This window comes from Dermacentor albipictus, chromosome 2 (genome assembly GCF_038994185.2).
Source record: "Dermacentor albipictus isolate Rhodes 1998 colony chromosome 2, USDA_Dalb.pri_finalv2, whole genome shotgun sequence".
NCBI lineage: Eukaryota > Metazoa > Arthropoda > Arachnida > Ixodida > Ixodidae > Dermacentor > Dermacentor albipictus.
Window position 1 is genome coordinate 135,895,750 of NC_091822.1, and position 20,934 is coordinate 135,916,683.

Here is a 20,934-nt window from a genome sequence, read left to right on the forward strand (position 1 = left end):
CGGTTTCGCTGCCCAGGAAATTGAAGTGTCATAGCTCGTTACATGGAGGGCTCCTTATATCCATTCTGGCGATCGCTGCAGTTTACACAACGGCCTACTGAACTCCAGAACTGAATTAAAGGAAGGAAAACTGCAATCAAAATTTATTTCAACACCACGACGTTTCGGAGCCCGAATGGCTCCTCCTTCAACGGTGACATAGAATGCGTAGCTAAATTATATGCGTTTCTGGCGCTTGAACAGGCGCTTTGACAGCAGCACAAACACTTTTCGTGAACTTTAAGCTTAAACGGCGGGAAATGTTTCTGACAAACGATTGATGTTTCCGGGCGTCTTCTGTATGTGCCTGTTGTCTTACAACTCATTCAGTTCACTTCAAGAGTAGACCACGCAAAGTTAAAGGGACACTAAAGGCAAATATTAAGTCAAGCTAAGTTGATAGATTAGTGCTCCAAAATCGCTAAGGCATCAATAGTACCGCGAACAGAGCCTTAATGATCGAGAAATTTAGGTAAATGCAGGACATGATTAGTGACTCTCGCGGGACATTCAAGTAGTTGTCTGATGACGAAAGCACTCCTCAGTTAAATTTTGTCGCTAGTACTCAACTACTTGTTGCAAAAAACATGCTTGTATTGCAATATAAGACGAAAAAAAAACGCTGCTTGTCCAGTTCTATTTCATTTTTAGAAAAAAAAAAGAACTCATTGACATTATCCTTGACAACGACGCGGGCGGTCTAAGGTTTCGTTTTCGCTCGACTCTGCGCCGCCCACGCTTTCGCGTTTCAGTAGTTTCGTTATCGCGTAGGGCCGCACTGCAGCAGAGAATTCAACTTCCAAGTGATGCCGCGGGATGCGCGAACGGTCGACGCCACTTGACCAAAAAGCAGCTGCAGCGGTAAATCCACTGATCTGTCTGGGCTCGATACGGCCGTCTGTCGGGCGCCGTTTTACTCACCGACAGTAGCAAAGGGCGGCGATGGCGTATCCCACGAAACACGCAAGCAGCTATTTGATGTCTAAAAGATGTCTTCAACGGCTAATTCAAAAGCCTAGTAGCTGTCTTGATCAAGACATTTTGTAGCCATGGACGTCTAGAAGTACTTCAGTTAGCCCTGCTAACGTTACGCTAAAAGTTGGCTAATAGACAGCTTGACAAGAACAACTGAAGACTTTTATTAGACATTCCCTTAAATTTTTGCGGCAGCTCTTACAGTAACACGACGTTTGCCCACAGTTACAATTTATTTTAAACGAGGCATGGACATCAGAAAAAAAAAGTTTATATTGTCAGATAGAGTGATGCAGAGGTAGTTTTTCCAGATGTGAACCATGGGAATACTGTAGTACAGCCTCATTGGTCAATTTCTGCTTTTTAATTAGATTAATCAATCGAATGCCACCTGTCAGAATTATTTTGCAAATCAAACAAGATCTGTATTGTAAGCTGATATAATTCCAATGTTCACTCATTGACCTAAACAAGAACATCTTTGCGTGAAACACGTCATTATTGACAAAACTTCGCCCTGCTGGGTCTCCACCAAATTGAAATAGTTTCTAGCAAAGAAAAATTTTGTCAGTGATGCTGCAGTTCAGGCAAAAATTACATCCTGGTTTCAGCTACAGGGGGCACAATAGCCTTACACCAGTATACGAAACAGAACACTGTGCTGCAATGAGTTAAGAAATAAAGGATAGTACACATCTGGAAAAACACTCTGCGAACCACTCTAACTAACAATATAAATATATTTTTTCTGATGTACATGCTTCATTTAAAAGTAAATTGTAACTTACTTCCTGGGTGCCTCTTGTAAGGTAACGCCACATGCTTGCACAGCATCACGCAGAAATAATGGCCAGTTCTTCGGCATACCATCCATTAGTGAATTCCTTGTACGTTGCATGTTACAAGAACTGAAAGATAAATCATAATATGCTGTTATTTTTTTTCATAAATTGTATGATGAGCTTTTCATGCATAAAAGGTGATTGCAAGCGAAAATGCAGCAAGGCATCAACTTCACACCATGTCACATACTCATACTTTATTACCTAATAGATTAGAAAAGATGCAGAAAGTGTAATTAAGAAGAGTGACAAATAGCAGCAAAGGTGATCATCGATAAATCTTGAAGATGATTGCCGCCGCTGCCAGAGTAGGCCAGCCTTCGTAGGAGAGCACTGGCTGCCCACAAAAGCTTGCTGTCACAGGCCACGCGTGACGGTTCTTGTAGACATAGGAAAGCAATACCTGCATAGAACAGGAAAAAAAACGCAAGGGAGGAAATGGGAATGTTGAAATTCGAACTTCAATTAGCAATATGTGCTAAGTAAGAAGTTTGGCTCACATTAAAAATAAATTTAAGCACTCCTTTCTCTTAAATTACGGGTACCTTAATGTATGTATGCGATGATGTTTAAAATGACTAGTATATTTCCTATCATAAGAAGCCAACAAACACTGACACCAAGGACAAATTACTTGTGCTTAATAAATTAAATAAAAAAGGATAAATTAATACAAATTAAAGTGGATGAAAAAACACCTTGCCGCAGGTGGGAACTGAACCCACAACCTTCGCATTTCGCGTGCTATGCTCTACCAATTGAGCTACAGCGGCGTAGTTTTCCCATCCACTTTCTTGGGTATTTATGTGTCCTAGTAGAATGCTGGGAGTGTTAGCCAGCGCCCCAACTCAGAGACCTTGTTCCTGGCATATGGTCATTAAGTTGCATAGCAGAGTCGAAGTCAGCCTTTAAATTATTGTATGGTGTTTTGTGGCTAAAAAGTCACTTATCAACCTGTCAAACAAGTCTGATAAGCTTCCTGCAAAGTATAATCAGTTTAAAACAGTAATTCACTCTGCAAGTAAATGATGTACTAACTTAATTAAAAAGTTAAATAGGGTCTTATATTGAACTAAAAGCAAGTTTGGCATTTTGCGCTGCCTAGCTGTTGCCTTTCTTTCAAACTTGAACATGACACAGTACAGAGTAAGCAGGTAGCATGCAAAGGAGGACTGGTGATAAAGTAGTGTTCCAAAGCAACACTCCTAGCTGGATCAATCACTTTTGTTGATATATCTTCAAGTGACCCTAATTGGCTTCGGGCAATACCTCACAGAAATGACGCAACACCTTGGATGATGCGTCATACAGAGTTGAAAGTATCTTGGAAGTGTTAACATGCTGTTTGCATGAGAAAGTGCAAAGTGATTCGTATAGGTGGCAAATTATCAGTGTATCTATAGCCTCAGGTAATTCTGAGCATCTATGCTGACTTGCAACTGAGAAGCCACTGCACACAAAAAGGTGTATTCAAGTAATGGTCCATGCAGAATAATTGCCCACCTAGTGAAAAGGCAAATGTGGCAGGCTAATGGGCCAGGGCAAATAGATTGATAAATTCTGATAACACCTCCAATGATATTATTGAAATAGGTGATAAAAAACAGCACAGGTAAAATTGCAGTCATGACAAAATTTTAAAAGCACCTCTGCAAACTGCTGGAACCCTCAGCATCATGCCTGTTCTACACGCACATATGTTGCAGCGCAATCTATGTCTCAGACGCAGGCGCCTCCACAGATCACTTTGTGATCTCCTCACAATAAGGTTAAAAAACAGTCTGGCACAAGCTACTTGATGCGATTCATTTTGCAAGCGCCAACCAAGTGCTGATGGTGGTAGAGCAAAATTGAAATTTGTCCTTGTATGGAAGCCTTGGCCCATGTTTTATCAATTCTAGCGGCAAAGCACACCTTTTACAGCACACATAAATATTAAATTAGACTGCTTGCTGATGCTGTAGAATAAGTTCCTGTAAAGAAACTAAATCACACAGAAAACATTTAGAATACCAAACTAATCAAATACTGGCTTGAATACATTTGTGCATTAGGGAAGCAAGGTGTAATGTACACTGTTGTAGAAAATTTTTACTCATGTATGGAATACTTCTATGACACAGCAGAGTTAATTTGTGAGTTCTTACATAGCAATGACTACCTACAGGTAAATTTTGTAAGGCTTAGGGAAACTAATTATTAGTAGAACTGTGTATGTACACTGGCACTGAGAAATTCGTTATAGTAGTGGCAGCTTATAATGGACCAGTGCAAAAAAATGGCCGTTGGTGAGACACCAACTAGCTGTTTTACCACGAAGCGCTCCCTGGCCTTAACCCACATAAAAAGCACTGGGAGGACCAGAGAGGGTACAGTACATTGGCTTACACTGATCATGAGGTCCCGTCATCCAGCTAGCGCCAAGGTACAAGAAGGATGTCCGGCCGTCTATAAAGTGAAAGGGACAAAATAAGATAGCATGAAGTCAGTTGAAAGGCAGATTTGCAATTACGAATAAGGTGACCCAGTCACAGTCATTCATAAATAAATGCCAAGCTGTCATGATTTCACTCCCAGATGAAGCACCTACTAGGTTAAAGGTTTTGCTGCTTACTTAGAACAAAACAAGTGAAATTTGTACATCGGCAGACGATTTAATTTGGAATTGTATAGATGAAGTAAACATTGCAGTTATATTTTTTGTTTTGCTATAAAGTGGTATAGCTACAAACTGCATAGTCACCGACACACGCGCGCACACGTAAGTACAAAAGGACACAAAATAAGGCGAGTTCAGTCTGGTTCAGCATTACAGCCAGCGCGTCGTCTTCGAATGCACTCCTTTCGTTTGGCTCGTGCTACGTTAACCACAGGCTAACAAGCAGGGCAAAGTTCTTACTGTTGTTGCGGAAGTCGTGGAGCGCGGTAGTGCTGAACGGCTGAACAAGCAGAACCCTCGTATAAAAGTAATGACAAAAACTCGCAGGGCAGAAGAGCCCATATATCAAGCATTGCCGCGGGTAACACCTAAATATATTCACATTGTTGACGAAAAACGAAGCGCAATGTATTTCACTTACCGGAAAAAGTGTTATCCGAACGTGCGACGTACAAAGGCGCACCGAGACACGAAGGCGGCGAACGCAGATCCCCCCATTGTGGTAGAAGCCGTCGGCGAAAACACGCAATACAGCCGATGTCACGAAGCACTGATGCAAAACACACGGCACACAGCATCAGCACAGCTAAATGACTCCAGGTAATATCCAGTATAAATGCATTACAGAACGGCTTAGAATGACGCACAACTGGATAACGAACCCACGACCGAGAAATAGCGGGCGGCAGTGGCCGTTTTTTCAAACTTCCTGCCTCCTAGTGTTTCCAGCACAGAATGAGATTTCCGGCAAATTTGGATTACGCCGCCGAAGTGGTCGCAGCGCGGTGGCTCTGTGACACCGCTGTGCAACACCGGCGTTTCGCTGCTGCTGCTGTAAATACCTGCTGCGCGAGCATAGAATGGTTTCCAGGCGTCGTGTGCGCGTCCCGTATGGAAAACAATAACACGCCCTTGACTGTTGAAGTTCTGGTGTGAAATTATTTAATATTAAAGCCAATTAACTTATGTTGCTTCGAACGAGTTCGATTTGTCTGAGGCGTCTTTTATTCGCTAACGCCGACGGCCGACGGTAACCGCACATTTAACACGTCGTTTGGCATTTTATGCACCTTTAGACAAAAAGATCTAGAAAAGTTCTTGAGTTAGACATTCTGAATGCGTTTACCAAAACAGACTCTAGTGACACCCGTAGTGGGTTTTGCCGCAAATAGAATATATACTAGCATATTCCAAGTGCTGAGGTTATGTTTAGAAGAAATTCTATTTTCAGTCTTATCATAGACCAAGACGTCTATAGCCGTTTGTAGCCGTTTCAAGAAGTTTTTAAGAGGTTCTGTGTTTCGTGGGATGTAACGTCACCACTCCCACCTCCACCCCCGGTAGGGTGGCGAGAGATTTGAATTACGAAAGAGGTATTCCGAGCCTTCAGACGCAATTTTCTCGTAAACTAAGTCTTTTCTTGGCAAGAAGCAAGCGTTGCAAAGTTTAGTATTTGCCTTTAGTGTGCCTTTAAGGCTCCCGAAGAGCAGCGTGAGTACGACGTGCGTCGAATAGTGCAAAATTGTAATGCTCAACAGCGGTGTCGGGCTGAGACTAAGAAGAACAATAAAACATTTGATATCCCCATCGACGGCATTTGAGAGGTTTTCTAACAGCTTCACTGGTCATCCACTTTCGCGGGGTCGGGATGGCCAGTCAATTTTTATACAGGGTGTTTCGGCTAACTTTAGCCAGAGTTTAAAGATATGCCGATGCCTTCTAAGACGACGCGACAAAATGCATGTTGTTCACTTATGTATGTAGTGTGCCACGCTATCTTTTGTATTTTGCTTAATTAGATAATTAGCCAAGATTAATTAACCAACGTCTGAAGCAATGAAGCTAGGAAAAAAATTCAATTCGAAAGTTGCAGAGCGGTTTGCAAAACGTCCGAATAGCCATTTTCTGTCTTTCTATGTATTAGTGTTTTTCAGCTTACTGCGGATGCCCGCGAAATACAAAAAAGAAAAGAGAGAGAGAAACACCACGTCACATGCCCGCTTGGCGTCGCGATTACACTCCTCCCACGCGTTCCGCACATGCAAACGAACATAGCATTGTGCTGCCGCTGCGTCTGCTTATCGCTATCATGAATCACCTCGAGCGAAGCACATCGCTGGCATAAATCGCACAGCCAACGCCTTCGTCACTGCCCTCTCGCCTTATAAGCGGCAGCGCGCCCTGGTAGATGCTATGTTCGTTTGTACGCGGACAGTTTGGGAGCGCTGCAATCACGGCGCGCAAGCGAGTATGTCACGTGGTATGTTATTGTGTTTCGCGGGCAACCACTGTAAGCTGAAAAACGCTATTACTTAATAGATAAAAGGTTAGAAACTCTCTACTCAGACGTTTTGCAAAGCGCTGTACGACTTTCTAATTGGAATTTTTTGCCTAACTTCGTTGCTTCAGAAGCAGGTCAATTAAACTTGACTAATTATCTAATTAAGCAGAATACAAAAATAGCGCGACACGCTGCGTACAAAATTGAGCAACATGCATTTGGTCGCGTCGTCTTGGAGTGCATCGACATATTTTTATGCGTTGCATATTGCAATCACTCAGTTCAGCCCTTCGGCGTGGCAGGGCAGCCACCATTGAGGGTATGAGCCATTGTTCATTGCTGCGCGTCTCATATGTGGGTCTATTCTCTTTTAAGTTTGCTATGTTTGTTATTAAGTTGCTTCTATTTTTATGCGTTGCATATTGCAATCACTCAGTTCAGCCCTTGGGCGCGGCCGGGCAGCCACCATTGACCTTTAGCGCAACCACGTGACGTGACGTCACGACAGCCGGAGGAAAAGCTGGGCCCCAACTCGTGCAATATGCAACGCATTCTTGGCTTAACCAAGCTAAGCCTGGCCATTTTTTAAACTCTGGCTGAAGTTAGCCGAAACCCCCTGTGTATTTTATGTCACATATCTCCTCAACTGACCTTTCGTCAGGAAAATATTTCTTCAATATATACTCCCGTATTAAACCTTTCACAACGAGTTACATGACTTTTCTTATTGATGTGCATTTGGGCGACTTAATACGCACAAAACACATATGTCTCTCTAACGTGTTAACTGAATCCGCTTGTCACATGACTCTTCCGAGAGACGCCAGTCTCTTGGTGGTGCGAGGGGACTCAGTCTGTGAAATGGAACTGTCTCCTACTATGAGGTCTTGTAAATAACGTAACCACATCGACGATGACGGCGGCATGATAATAGGATGACGATGCTAAAATTATTATAGTGGTAGCGGATACGAATTGTGCGCCTTTTCGTTAGCCTCCAGGTCTCTGCCCTGTAGGCGACTACTGGTAACAGCTGTGTCTTACCAGTAGTCACCTACGGGACAGAAACCTGGAGGCTTACGAAAAGGGTTCTACTTAAACTGAGGGCGACGCAATGAGCTATGGAAAGAAGAATGATAGGTGTGACGTTAAGGGATAAGAAAAGAGCAGATTGGGTGAGGGAACAAACGCGAGTTAACGACATCTTACAGTTGAAATCAAGAAAAAGAAATGGGCATGTAATGAGGAGGGAAGATAACCGATGGTGATTAAGGGTTACGGAGTGGATTCCAAAAGAAGGGAAGCGTAGCAGGGGGCGGCAGTAAGTTAGTTGGGCGGATGAAATTAAGAAGTTTGCAGGAACAACACGGCCACAATTAGCACATGACCGGGGTAGTTGGAGAAGTATGGGAGATGCCTTTGCCCTGCAGTGGGCGAGCCAGGCTGATGATGATGATGATGATGATGATGATGATGATGATGATACGAAGCTATGACGACAAAGGTATGACGATGCTGGTATGACAGCTCTATGACGACGACTACGTGTCGACTACAGCATCATGGCAATGGGATGACGAAGGTGGAATGGCGACGATTCAAGAAATTTTTACTCAGCTGGACTAACTCGAACTCAGACTCAGCAGAATTTTGCTCATCTGGCGTCACACATCGGTATGGGTTTGAGTGAGTACCACTCTTCCACTGTTCCTGTACCACTCTTCGTCGACCTATGCTTTTCCCCCTTTAAGGAGTTCAGCCGCGCACGACCTTTGGAAACGTTTGGAACCATCACCGTTATCGGCATCAGTGTCTCATTTTAGAGCGCAGCGCTTTCGTTCCTGGGTGGAGCGGCCGCATAAACATGGGCGTAACCACGCGAACATGCGCGTGCCATTGCTTGCGCGTTCATCGTCGTCTTCTACCACAACTGGCTCGTCGGTGCACTCGTGCCAGTGCTCGTGCCACTGACACGCGCTCGTGCCAGTGCTCACGCGTTCGTCGTCGTCTTCCTCCACAGCTGGCTGCGATGCCGCTCATCATGCCAGCGTTCCCATACTTCCCCTCCCTCTGCGAAGGCGCTGACGACACTGACCCATCGCCAGTCGCAGCGGCGGTTCCGCTCTAAAATTCTTTGCCTCAATATATCGCGAAATCAAAACACGTCAAAAGCTGCGCTCAAATTCCGCATTAGGGAGCATTGTAATCGTCGGACATTTTTTCACTCCTAGACAAAACGCTTGGTTGTGTTGCTGCTACAAGGAAGCAGAGGAGGAAGAAGAAGGACTGCGTGCGGGTGATCACGGACTGAGCATTAAGCATTTTAAGCATTAGCGAGCCGTTTTACCAGTAGCCATACTCGCAATGGAGCGACCACCTCAAGGTCAATCGATCAACGTTCCGGACCGCTCTGTTAGGGTGCCTAGAATGACTAAGGGGAACTCAGAGTACGGGGCAACCCAGCCGACGACCAATACCATGTCAGGCCTTGTGAACGCCGAAGCTGAGAACGACCAGATTGAGCAGGGTGCGACTACGTACGGCCACGGCAATTTCCAGCGGCGCATCTTCTGCTACAACATCTTGGCCCTGGTGGTGCTGCAATGTCACAACCAGGTCTTCGCATTCATCTCCCCGTCGGTGGGTCACTGGTGCAAACCGTCCAGGCGCTTCGCCAACTTGTCGACGGCGCTCTGGAAGAACGCCGCCATTCCTGTCGACGGTGAAGGCCATTACAGCGAGTGCTTAGTCTACGTGAACCCGGGCCACGTCAACGACACTACGGTCAAGCGCTGCGACTCGTGGGAGTACGCAGCGGGGGAAACAGAGCTGTCCGTGCTCTCCTTCTGGAACATCGTGTGCCACAGGACCTGGCTGTCGAGCTTGGCAGAAGTGGTGTACAGGAGCGGCGCGCTCTTCATACCCGTGGCCGGCTATGTCGCCGACATGTCGGGTCGTCAGCCTGTCATCATTACAGCTGCGCTGTCACTTGTTTTGAGCACCATCGCAGGCTGCTTCACGGAGTCGTTCACGATCTACTTGGCAACCAGGTTCATTAACTCGGCGTGCGCCAGCACGGTCCAGATGTTGACACTCATCGTGCTGTTTGAGGTCATACCACTCGAGTTCCGCACCTACTACATCGGCTTCGCCTGTTCACTCGGTGTCCTTGTGGCCGAACTCTTCTTCCTGCTTCTGAAGTCGTTTTACCACAACATCGGTTGGTTCTTCGCGCAGATCATTGCATTGACACCAACGGTTCTCCTGCTGTCAGCGCCTTTAGTCATCTGCGAGTCGCCGATATGGCTGATGTCCATGGGTCACATGAAGAAGGCCGAGGCCGTTATACTCAAGGCAGCCAGAATCAACGGCGTGGAGCGAGAGAACGCTGAAAACGCACTGAAAGCCATCAAGAACGATATGAGCAGAAGCGACGCCAGCCTGTCTCCGGGTGTAACTCCTTGGGCCATCTTCACGCCCGGCGTGATCCGCGTGAGGGCGATCAGCGTTTTCTTCTCGAACTTCACCATCATGTTCGCCTTTTTCATCATAACGAGGAGCACCCGCCTGCACGGGGACACGAATGCCACTCACATAGCGTCCGTCTTGCTCTTGGCTCCTAGCTTCCTGGCAATGTACTGCGCCTTGAATTCGTGTGGCAGGCTGAAGCTATTGACGGTGTTGCTGGCTCTCCTCGGCGGATTGTCTACCACCTGCGGCATCGCCATCTACGCCCGTCCTGTGGAGGTGTCCTACGTGCTAGTAATCGTCGCCAGGGCCTCGGTCAGCGTCTTGATACCGACCAACTACCTATACATAATAGAGCTCTTCCCCACGGCCCTTCGTAGCGCCGTCCTGTGCGGCGCTTACAGCTGTGGCCGAGTGGGAGCGGTTCTAGCAGCCAGTCTGATGCCCATAAAGTACGCCGGCAGAGAGGATGTGTGCTTCGCTTTGGCGGCCGTGGCGGCTTTCGCAAGCCTGGTGGTTGTGATTCAGCTGCCAGAGACCAGCGTCGGCATCAAGGCGACCGAAGAAGTGAAGAAGCACAAGGACCTTTTGGAGGTCATGCAGCGGAGCCTGTCGCCGCTGCGGCCGAAACGTCGTCGAATGCGTGGCAAAATACCAGGCTCGAGCAGTAACGAACCGTAGCCGGCGCCCCGCGATCGCGCTCACGGCATTGGTTGCAGTGCACTGGACGGCGTGAACTAAGGGATTTACTGGGACATTTATTTGCTCGCGAAACCTTGCTTTAACCCAGAATATTATAGTAACTATGTGTCGTAATTAACTTGTCATGTGTGTGCGTAAACTTTTCAACTGTCAGAATGTTCTCCGTTCTTGGTATACTGTACTCCACATCTGGAACATTGAATAGTACGTCGAATTTATTCTCGTACTGCGATTGGGTGTCACATGGCACCCCGTTATGCCCGGATGTCTGTTCTCTGCTCATTTCCTTCATAGTGACTGTCGTATCATGCAGACATGTTAGAGAGCTCTGGATTTTCCCGCTGAACTTAGTGCCGTGGCGCTCCTGTTAAACACATGGGTGCCTAATGCGCGCAGGACATTTCCGGAACAGTGCTCTGGGCATATTTCTAGCAGTACCAACACCAAATGCATGATTGTGCTCGTAGAGCGGCGTGTTCTTGACGTCCGCGCCGAATAGGGTATGCACGCAGTTGGCTCATTAGGCTATAATTAAGCGAGTGCTCGTTCGGAACACGAGCTTAGTTTATGTGGCGCCGAACCCTTTCGAATCCGGACACACGTCGTTGGCTCCGTGTTTCTGCGCAGTCGTCACCACTCTGCCGGTGCGGTCCGCGCTTGAAGCGCTTATGGGGCACGTCAGCCAATAAAGTGCGCAGTTTTTAAAAGCGTCATTAAGTGTTGAAATTGATGTCCACCTGAATATGCATGAGCGTGCCATATAGTAGACTTCAGCATGCACGCGCAAGTAATTGCTGTTCACCGCACCAGTCCCGCTAAGCGCTTGCAACCAGTGTAGTACTTCAGCAGAGCGTCCTCCATCAACGGTCGAATTGCAGTGACACGGCCAAGTCTTAACTCTATGGCGTCATCAAGTAGACAAAAACCCTTTCGCAGAAGCGATGGCGTCTTCCAATAGGCATAGCGGCGTCGAAAGCGGTGACGGAATACTTGTTCTGACTGACCTCACTTTAAGCACAAAGAATTGGCGATAAAGATCCATTTTGCACCAGTTCTGTGCAATCGTTACAAGAACGGGTGGTGAGGACTGATCTGGTTCGGAGTCGGCACTCAGTGTGCCATAGGCACTCAAACCAAGCAGAGCCAGCAATGATAAAGGAAAAAAATAGTGCGTATACGCAACCCGCAGAGTTTTTCATTGTGTTCTGCGCATGAGCACACATCATCCGCATATGTGATGGCGTACGGAACTGTCTTGCGCATGCTCTACTGAAGTCCTCTAGTAGTGCGAAACCAGTTGCGTATCAGGCTCCTTCGTTTGTTTGTTTTCGGCAAGCTTGTTCACGTCTTGGTAGTATTAGCAAAAAGGAAATGTATTGACATTGCCATGGTAATCGCCCAAACGTCGTCGTCGTCACCATAACATGTTCAAATTTTATCACATTTGACGAATAATGTGCCGGCACAAAAACACAATTTATTCTGCGCTATATGCATGAATTACATTGCTTTCGTTGAACCATACTGTATAGAGTGTATATACGAGAGCCAAAAATTTGTTTTATTCGTAAACGCATTGACACTATACATAAGACCTACGGTGGCCGACTCGCAGAAGGCGCCGTTCGGACCTGGGCAGGCGTCGCTTGAACCTGGGCAGGCGTCGCTTGAACCTGGGCAGGCGCCATTTGGCCCTGGGTAGGCGCCATTGGGACCTGGGCAGGCGCCATTTCGACCTGGGCAGGCGCCGCCGGGATCCCGTTAACAGCCACCGCTGGATACTTTGCAAACGGGTTCAACACGAAGATAACTCCCTGCGTCGGCGGGTTGGTCTTGCAGTCCTCGTAGAATATGTATATCTGATACAAGATGACTCCCTGGAAGAAAAAAAAAAAACAACGTCGAGTTTTGCCAGAAGTTCCAAGCAATGAGAGCGACCGCGAACACAATCTCATCTGCAGTTGACTCGCTGTTTCGCACACACTCGTTGTGATACTCACTCGAGTTGACTCGCATTCACGAAATAATTGACTCACTCATGATGATGACGATAATGGTGGCAATGATTTCTTGGCATCCCCTTTGAAACGGGGCGGTAACAAATGGTCACCTAGCCTACTTGAGCATACTCGCGGGATCACGGAATCGCGGGCTTTACCAACACCACCTGTAATATAGGTTAGTTTATCAAGGTTGGGTTGGCACACGTTTTGTGTACGATACGCACTCTTGAGTACATGCGGGCTTCGGCTTGCACGAAAAACCTGGCGTTCTCAAATACATTTGGCATGACTTGTCATTCACACTTGCATGAACTGATGCCCAGAAGCAACAAACGGAGTGGCCAGTACTTTGCCCGTCACTATATAGAGGCGGCTTTTCACCGGCGATGGACAAAGGCCTCGCCGACGACTGCGACGAAAACCACACAGACAATTTTATTGGAATGCGACTATATTCACCCAGCAAGGCCCGTAGTAAACGTCCACATTAAACAAGCGCCGAGATTCAAAGCTGATGGAACCGTTAACTGCGTGGTCAGGTGTCGAGATAAGCAAGGAACATTTGGAGTATTGGTGTAAATGCAATAAAGAGAAAGAATAATACAGGTAGAAAATAGAGCCGGGGTCGTTAGTTTCGTAACAGACATGAATAAATGTGCAATATAAAAATTATAATGTATATATATATATATATATATATATATACAGAGAGAGAGAGAGAGAGAGAGAAGGGGAGGTTTTGGTGCAGAGAGATAATATAAAATATAAATGGACAAAATGATAGGCAGGAATAGATATAGTAAAACCTGATTAGCTCAAGCAGGCTAGGTGACTACTTGTCGCCGCCCCGTTTCGAAGGGGATACCAATATAAATCATCATCATCATCATCATCATCATCATAGTTATATGGCTACGAAGGCGACCAATGTTCAGACCGTTGCGCGCGACCTGCCCTTCGCCAAACCGATATGGCTCGCGATCGCTGAGGCTTCGACAAGTACAACGATTCCTCCGCGACTCGCGGCTGCGGCGGAATGCTACGACTACGAAAGCCAAACCTGGGCCGTCCAGCAGGTCTCGGCGGCTCTCGAAAGACAAAGGCCGAGCGAAACCGACGGAACGTTGCCCCTCAGGGCGACCGACCGCGGGAGTAACACGCGCTGGAGTTGAGTAGAGACCAACCGCTGAGAAGACGTCAGGGCCCGCGTCACGGTGCCATTTAGTCATGGTGTCGTTTTGCAGGCGACTACATGAAGTTGTCTCTCCTCTCCTCTCCTCGCGATCGGTGCCGTTCACGTTTGCCCGCACCGCCATCACCACGTAAAATAATTGCCAGCGCATTCGGACGTCCTTCTTCGGCGACTTTGATTGGTTTAGCAGCTTCGCGAAACCAGTCGTGGAGTGGAAGAAGCGGTCAGTGAGAGGGTCCGCGAAACTGGTCGATCTTTGACCAGAGTCACCATTTGCGACCTTTGCTTTGGGACCGTGCGAAATTCTCGCGCGACCTCTGCGACTCGCCTGCGTGAATGCCGCTTCAGAGTGTGCGAGAAGGGTGAGACAGGCTCGATGGCTTCTTTGCTCATGACCATATGAAGTAACAGACAATGAAGCCAGAGAAAGCAAAGGTAATTGTTATGCTGCAATTCAAACGGAGAAAGAGCAAATTAGGGTGGAAATGAAAGTGGACTTGCCGCAGTTGGGGACCGAGCATAACACTTGCGAGAGCGTCGTCTGTATTCGCAACTCCAGCAATTCATGCGACACCTAGCGGCAGTAGGGAGAAACGAAATACAGAGGTCCAGTCGCCGTGTGTGCCGTGGAGGCTGCTGTCGCGGACGGAAGAATGAAGCTGCTAGCAAAAAAAAAGCGAACGGCCAAGCAGTTCTGCTGTGTTCCTCGGTGCTTGCCAGCGAGATGGAAGGACCGCGATATTTCCGTTCACGCACTTCCCTCCGAGTGGAAAGGCTGAAGCCGCAGAACCAGGTGGATCGCTAACCTCCGCATCGGCAAGGCTGTGACGCTTACAGTGACTGTTTGCTCACGGCATTTTGCACGGGATAATTTCTCCTTACCAGGTGAGACACTATTGTGAACTTGTGAACTCGACCCTAATGCATGACCATTGTGCGTGGCCATTATACATGTCACTGTGTCACCTTATGTAAACACGTTTCGGATTGCGGGCACTGGCGATTGGGATATGCATTATTTGCTGCATATGTTAGCCGCAACGCGAAATTCGAGCACAGGTTCGAGACCTGTCACAGCGGTTTCTCCGAGGAACGTCTCTTCTGCACTCGTTAACCACATTGGCTGTAATTAGAGCTCATGTTCGACGCTTCACAGCGGTTTCTGCGAGCAACGTCACCTCTGCGCTCGTTGGCTACACCCGGCTGTAACTTGGGAGGCTTTTGATGCCCAGCACGTCTCGCGCAACTTATACGGGCGTCGGAGATTCAAATGTTTACGAATGATGTACTAGCAAGTTCGGGAAGTGTTGAGTGTAAACGTGCCACGTATGTGGCATGCTAAAGCCGAATAAATATCATGCGTGGTGCGGATGAACTTGCAGCACAGGCGCACTGCACGCGGGCACTTCCCAGCGCGACTGATTACGAATTTGCCACTTGCACTTGAGAATCTCCGACGTGCTCAAGAGTGGCCATATGACACTGGTATTTCGCACCGACGGCGAGCCTATCGCGTTCATTGCAGAAGTTTGCCACTTACGCGACAGCCACATGTCAATTTTACACGCGTTTGCTAGTTTCGAAGAAAATTTACGGCGTCCGCCGTCTACTGACGTCTCGCATATGTATGTGCAGTATTAGTACCTAAGCTAGCTTTATCTGTGGTATTAAATCATCCCCAACTCAGTGGCATAACTACTCCGGTCATGTGGTGGTGTTTGCACTTGTGTACTTTGTGTTATGAGCAGCTTTCAACTACGTTTTGCAGATGCTACATTCGGTGTACATCGTTGAATAGCCTTCCACACTCAAACCGTGCTTCATTTCCGTGCAAATGCTTTTTTATAAATATTGTGGCTTTGTTTCTGAGGTAAAAAGAAAAAAAATTCTGGGTGCAGCCCATATTGAGGCACAACAAAGCATAAACAATTCATTTATTTTTTCAGATGTAGCATGTCAAAGACAGCGGCTGAAAAAAATGCAATACCAACTGAAAACCTGCCAAGGACGTCATGTTATGATGAGAACAAGGATGCTCATATGAAAGAGCTTTCACTGGCAAGACTTCGCTGACGTGTGTATCGGTCAGCCAGAGTAAGTTAATTTGACTACATGGTGCAGCACTTATATGCTTATGGTACATACACCATGTCTACAAGCATGCAATAGATGTCAACACCTTTTAATGCATTACAGAATGAATCAAGCAAAGAAACTGTTGCCTCCCCATTAGAAGCAAAGGTGTTGCCCCATGCACCTGTCAGCACGACCACCATGGTAAATTGGCTGCCTGCAACTTGTGCACACATTGCTTCACCACTAATTCCTTGGGATTAAACTCTGACATTGCAGGACGATCTCCCATCCCCTGACCGCAACAGCATGGACCAAATAAGTGACAAAGGAAATATCGTAATTTCTTTTTGTATATGTATGTGTTGTGGTAGCTGTCTTTACCTAGACGGTGGCATGCTTTCTGGATTTACATCGTAAAAGCATTGTAGCACGTGGTGTGTGATGGGTGCACATTAATTGCAACTTGTGCACACATTGCTTAACCACTGGTTTCTTGAACTGAACTCTATCTGACATTGTAGGACGATTTCCCATCCCCTAACAGCATTGACCAAAGCCTTGCAAACACCATAAGGGACAAGGACATAGCAAACATGGCAATTTATTTTTTCTATATATTTCTGATGTGGTAGCTGTCTTTACCTAGCCGGCAGCATGTTTTCTGGATTAATTCGTGAAAGGATTGTGGTGTGTGATGGGTGCAAATTAACTGATGCAAAAAGCTTGGCTTTCCTACTTCCAACATTGAATTTATTACACTGACGTGCATTATTGGAATGACAAAAAGAAGCTGCATTTCGCGTCAGATATGTCAGACATTACAACTCTTGCTTTTGTTTTGTGACAGGAATGTGCTTGCCAACCTGGCCTCCAGACATTAATGGCAGAGTACTCAAGAGAAGAAAAAGACGTGGCAAATTTCCTACTAGAAATGGCTTCACGGACAAGGCTTACAGAAAGCAAGGCTGCCCAAGTGACATCGAATACTTTTCCACAGAAGTTTGTGAACACGATAAATAGTAGCGACGTAAATACATTCACAGGCCTGCCATCATTCGATGTTCTGAATGCTCGTGTGACGTGCTACACAAAAATTCATCCACTTTCAGGACGGCACCAGTTATGTGTAAAAACAATTGCATTGACATTCGTGAAATTGAAGCATATTTCCACTGCATTCTTGAGTCACCTTTTTAACTGTTCTCTAACTACATGTAGCAACATAATTGCAGAGACTGCTCAGTTGATGTGTGAAATTTTAAAAGTAACTGTGGCTGTGCCACCAAAAGATGAATTCCAGTGGCGCGTTTGCATATTCGGCATTAGATGATTCACCTGAAGTCGTGCCATGGCTGGCGATATTGCAAGTAGCCTGTATTGCATAGAGGCATTTGTGCGTGTGACCTTGGCTCCATCAAAGCGTGGCGGCCTTGAGAGTAAGTGCAGTCTTCTGTTTGGAAATCCAGCATTTTTTATGCCACTCAGCCACTTCATACTTTTCAGACACGGTCGTTGCCATGTGATCTACATACTGCACTTGTTTGCATTGGCCAAACCTGCAGACTTCAACTTCAACACACTTTTTGTAAATTAGCAATGCACATTCTTTTGCAACTTGTATTCTTCATTGAAGTGCTGATTTACACTACGCATTCTGATGCAAGTTTTCATCTTATGGTATTCCGAGATATTTGCAGTTCACTTATGATCTGTGTGCATAGAGTTGTGGTTATTCTTCAATGGCGGTTTGTTGTCCCTTTCCTTACTTGTATTTTTTCACAAAATAAACCACATGCACTCAATATTTTGTTCACTGTACTTGCCTCATACGTTTTACTCAAGCCCATTTTTGTTGCACTTTTTAGCATATGAGGGTATATCTGGCCAAACAGAACATGAGAAGTAACATGGAACAGTGTCAAACCTGCATACGATGAGTATTTAAAAAGTTTGGCCACCAGAGTTGAGTACTCTGAAAGAATGGTTTGATTCAAATGACCCCAGCTGGTATATGTACCATAATTTATGCTTCTTCCCAGTTTGTTGAATACAGTGCAAATGGCTGTCCTGGGAAGCATAACTAAACCACTGGTAATACAACATGGGGAGACACTTGTGCAGACTTAACATCAGTGAATGATAATTATTGACCTCCAGAGAGCATATAGAGCTGTCCTTACTATCAACATATCAATAAATGGAAAGTAAGTGACATAAAAGTTTAACATGCACTTAAAGCACTTAACAAACACTTAAAGGGGCACTGAAACACTTCCGACTGATCATAGTTACCTCACTACAAAAGGACACCACCTGCTGCAAAAATTTTTCGAATCATTGAACTGTAAGCGGAATTAGTAGTTATTGCACTGATGCATTGCTTTCTCCTTTCGCCTCAGCTAGTGTGCTGGAAGCTACACGGTGCATGGCAAGGTAGCAAGGTCCTGGTGAAGGTTTTTTTTTTACACATTGCTACTTGTGGTTCAGGCATGTGTGGCACTCTCTATACGCGAGATGGACGCCTGGAGCTACATCACTTACAGAGACCAATAAATACACACGGCTGTCTGATCATCCTGCGAACAGAGCTTGTGGTGGTCGTGGTATCTATATCATGCGGCATGCCAGTTTCAGGGCCCCTTTAAGAAGGGCACTAACAAAGACAACAAAAGTTGGTTTCATGAGTTCTGCCTGAGTCGCCACTGATATCACGCAGTTGCTCGAGCACAAATTGTGAAACAATAGCGTATGAGCCATAGGAAACGAACAGTCATGTCGGCAAAAAAAAAAGAAAAAAAGCAGGATATGTATTGTTATAGGTAACCCCAAGCGCCACAGCACAAGGTGAAGCTAAGTTGCAGTTCGGCACATAATAGGATCTCTTCTGCTTACAACGGTGCACGCACATGAACATTCCACTTTACTACGATCTTTGCACTATGAACAGCATTGAAACGCAATGTAGAGACGAAACGTTAAAGGGACTGACAACTACACCAAATGTTCCAGGATAAGGTGCCAGGAGAAACAGCCGAGATGTGCTTGCACTTTTGCGACAATCCAGCAGTGCACGAACACTTTGCCTCCACGATCGATGGGTCCCGGAATGCGTCGGCGATTCTCACCACAATCTCGTGCGGGTCCGCTGTCAGGCCGGAGGTCTGCACACACGCGCGACCACTTCTACTTAATTACTCTTTGTACCACTGGTGCCGACTAAAATGAGGTGCTCGACGTCCACTACCCGTTCTCCCCCCACAAAACAGCGCGAATTAACATCGCAGTGCAACAAACTTAATGTTTTCACCAAGGAAAGCGTACGCGGGGACCTCCGTAAAGCCGCCATACTGCACAGTGTAGCCAGACCGGGTCAGGCTCCGCAGCGCCCCCTAATGTTGATTTGAGTTGCCAATAGAGTCACTCATAACCAAGGCAGTGGGTGCGTAGCATTTAACATCGGGGCAACGTGTAGCAGGTTAGGCGTAGCTGTCCAATAAACACTCATATCTAACCTCGTGGCATCAATACTGGCGAATTCGAGACCCTCGCTATGCATGCAGTGAGTGCGGATAATAAGGGGATCCGAGGGGCTAAATTTTTTACAGTGAAGCTGTTACGAGCTACTTCACCCAGTACGTCCGCGTATTAACACAAAGCTATCATCATCAGGACTGGCTCCAGCGTCGTCGTATTCTTCCACAGCTGGCTCATTGGTGACCCTCGGCGCTACCGCGCTCGTCGTCATTAATTAATCAATTAAGAAACACAGACATAACCAATTTTACAGCGAATTACAGCGTAGCTGTTTAGGGCTAGTTTACCCAGAACCGTGTCCGTGTGTATAGGCACAGAACTCCTCATACGTGGTGTTATGCTTGTGCCTTGGGATTTGCCTGACGGGAGGCCAGTGCTGTGGTGTGTCGACCGTGGAGGCATCATTCATCCCCACGTGGTGCCCGCTTCGGGCACATGACAACTAAGTGCACGGCTTGGGTGTCCTCGCGGCTGCATGGCGTCAACGACGGAAGCGGCCACCGGCTCACCGACTGCTATTCGGCCCCTCCTCGTGCGGACAGCAATGCACCCCACCCCCTCCTTTGTGCGGCGGCGCCCAGGGGCAACCCTTTTACCGACCACCCAAGGACTATGTTTCGACACCTTGCCTTGCAGATCGTTCGTTCCCTTTGTCGTATGCCGGGCCATTGAACTTGCCCGGCGCACCATACCGACCGACCGCCAGATTGGCCTGACGGCGCAGCGCGGTGCCCGGAGGCGCCGGCCACTGAAAGCGGCGTTGGGACCACGGAGGCTGCCCGGACCCTCTCTCTCTCGAAATTGTTCGTCCTTAGGGACTGTCTGGGGAATCTGGGGACGGGGAAGTGTTATTTAAGCAGCTTGAAGCTGCTCGGTTGGTCTCTCTCCTGATAACCACGCCAACTTGTACATACTGTATAAAGAATTCTTCGCCGAGAAAGCTCTCCTCGTCTCTGACTCTGCGTGAAGTGGGGTCAAGACCTCCTGCCGGCCACGCATACCTCGGCACGCGCAACAGTGGGCCGATCCCGATCCCAACGCCGGGCCGACCCACGGCGGAGGTAATTAAATTAATTTAATGATAGGGTTTTACGTGCCAAAACCACTTTCTGATTATGAGGCACGCCGTAGTGGAGGACTCCGGAAATTTCGACCACCTGAGG

General features: G+C 46.9%; 2 protein-coding genes and 2 long non-coding RNA genes across 7 annotated transcripts in view; 2 read left to right on the forward strand and 2 right to left on the reverse strand.

The window, feature by feature from the left end:
- Positions 1 to 2,038: 2,038 nt before the first annotated feature.
- Positions 2,039 to 5,256, reverse strand: LOC135917648 (uncharacterized). Its single transcript, XR_010569365.1, has 3 exons — positions 4,937 to 5,256; positions 4,245 to 4,304; positions 2,039 to 2,259 (listed from the first exon to the last, which is right to left on the reverse strand). It is a non-coding gene; the product is annotated as an uncharacterized lncRNA (long non-coding RNA).
- A 3,711-nt stretch (positions 5,257 to 8,967) lies between these two features.
- LOC135917654 (solute carrier family 22 member 6-like) lies at positions 8,968 to 11,299 on the forward strand. The gene has a single exon (XM_065451227.1). The coding sequence runs from the start codon at positions 9,161 to 9,163 to the stop codon at positions 10,943 to 10,945; it is 1,785 nt and encodes a 594-aa protein (XP_065307299.1). The 5' UTR covers positions 8,968 to 9,160; the 3' UTR covers positions 10,946 to 11,299.
- Positions 11,300 to 12,514: 1,215 nt separating this feature from the next.
- The window catches only part of LOC135918294 (uncharacterized), a 44,419-nt gene continuing 35,999 nt past the window's right edge, over positions 12,515 to 20,934 (reverse strand). For 2 of the 3 annotated variants that reach the window (XM_065451963.2, XM_065451956.2), the window contains one exon: positions 12,515 to 12,843. In XM_065451963.2, the coding sequence (XP_065308035.1) occupies positions 12,562 to 12,843 (282 nt within the window). In that variant the 3' untranslated portion in view covers positions 12,515 to 12,561. Of the gene's footprint in view, positions 12,844 to 18,242; positions 19,399 to 20,934 lie in introns of those variants that run through there. The other variant, XM_065451972.2, reaches the window with a different exon arrangement.
- LOC135918314 (uncharacterized) lies at positions 14,883 to 18,039 on the forward strand. Of its 2 annotated transcripts, XR_010569625.2 has the most exons (3): positions 14,883 to 15,046; positions 16,108 to 16,255; positions 16,358 to 18,039. It is a non-coding gene; the product is annotated as an uncharacterized lncRNA (long non-coding RNA). The 2 variants fall into 2 exon arrangements; XR_010569622.2 differs by having other exon boundaries at positions 16,108 to 18,039.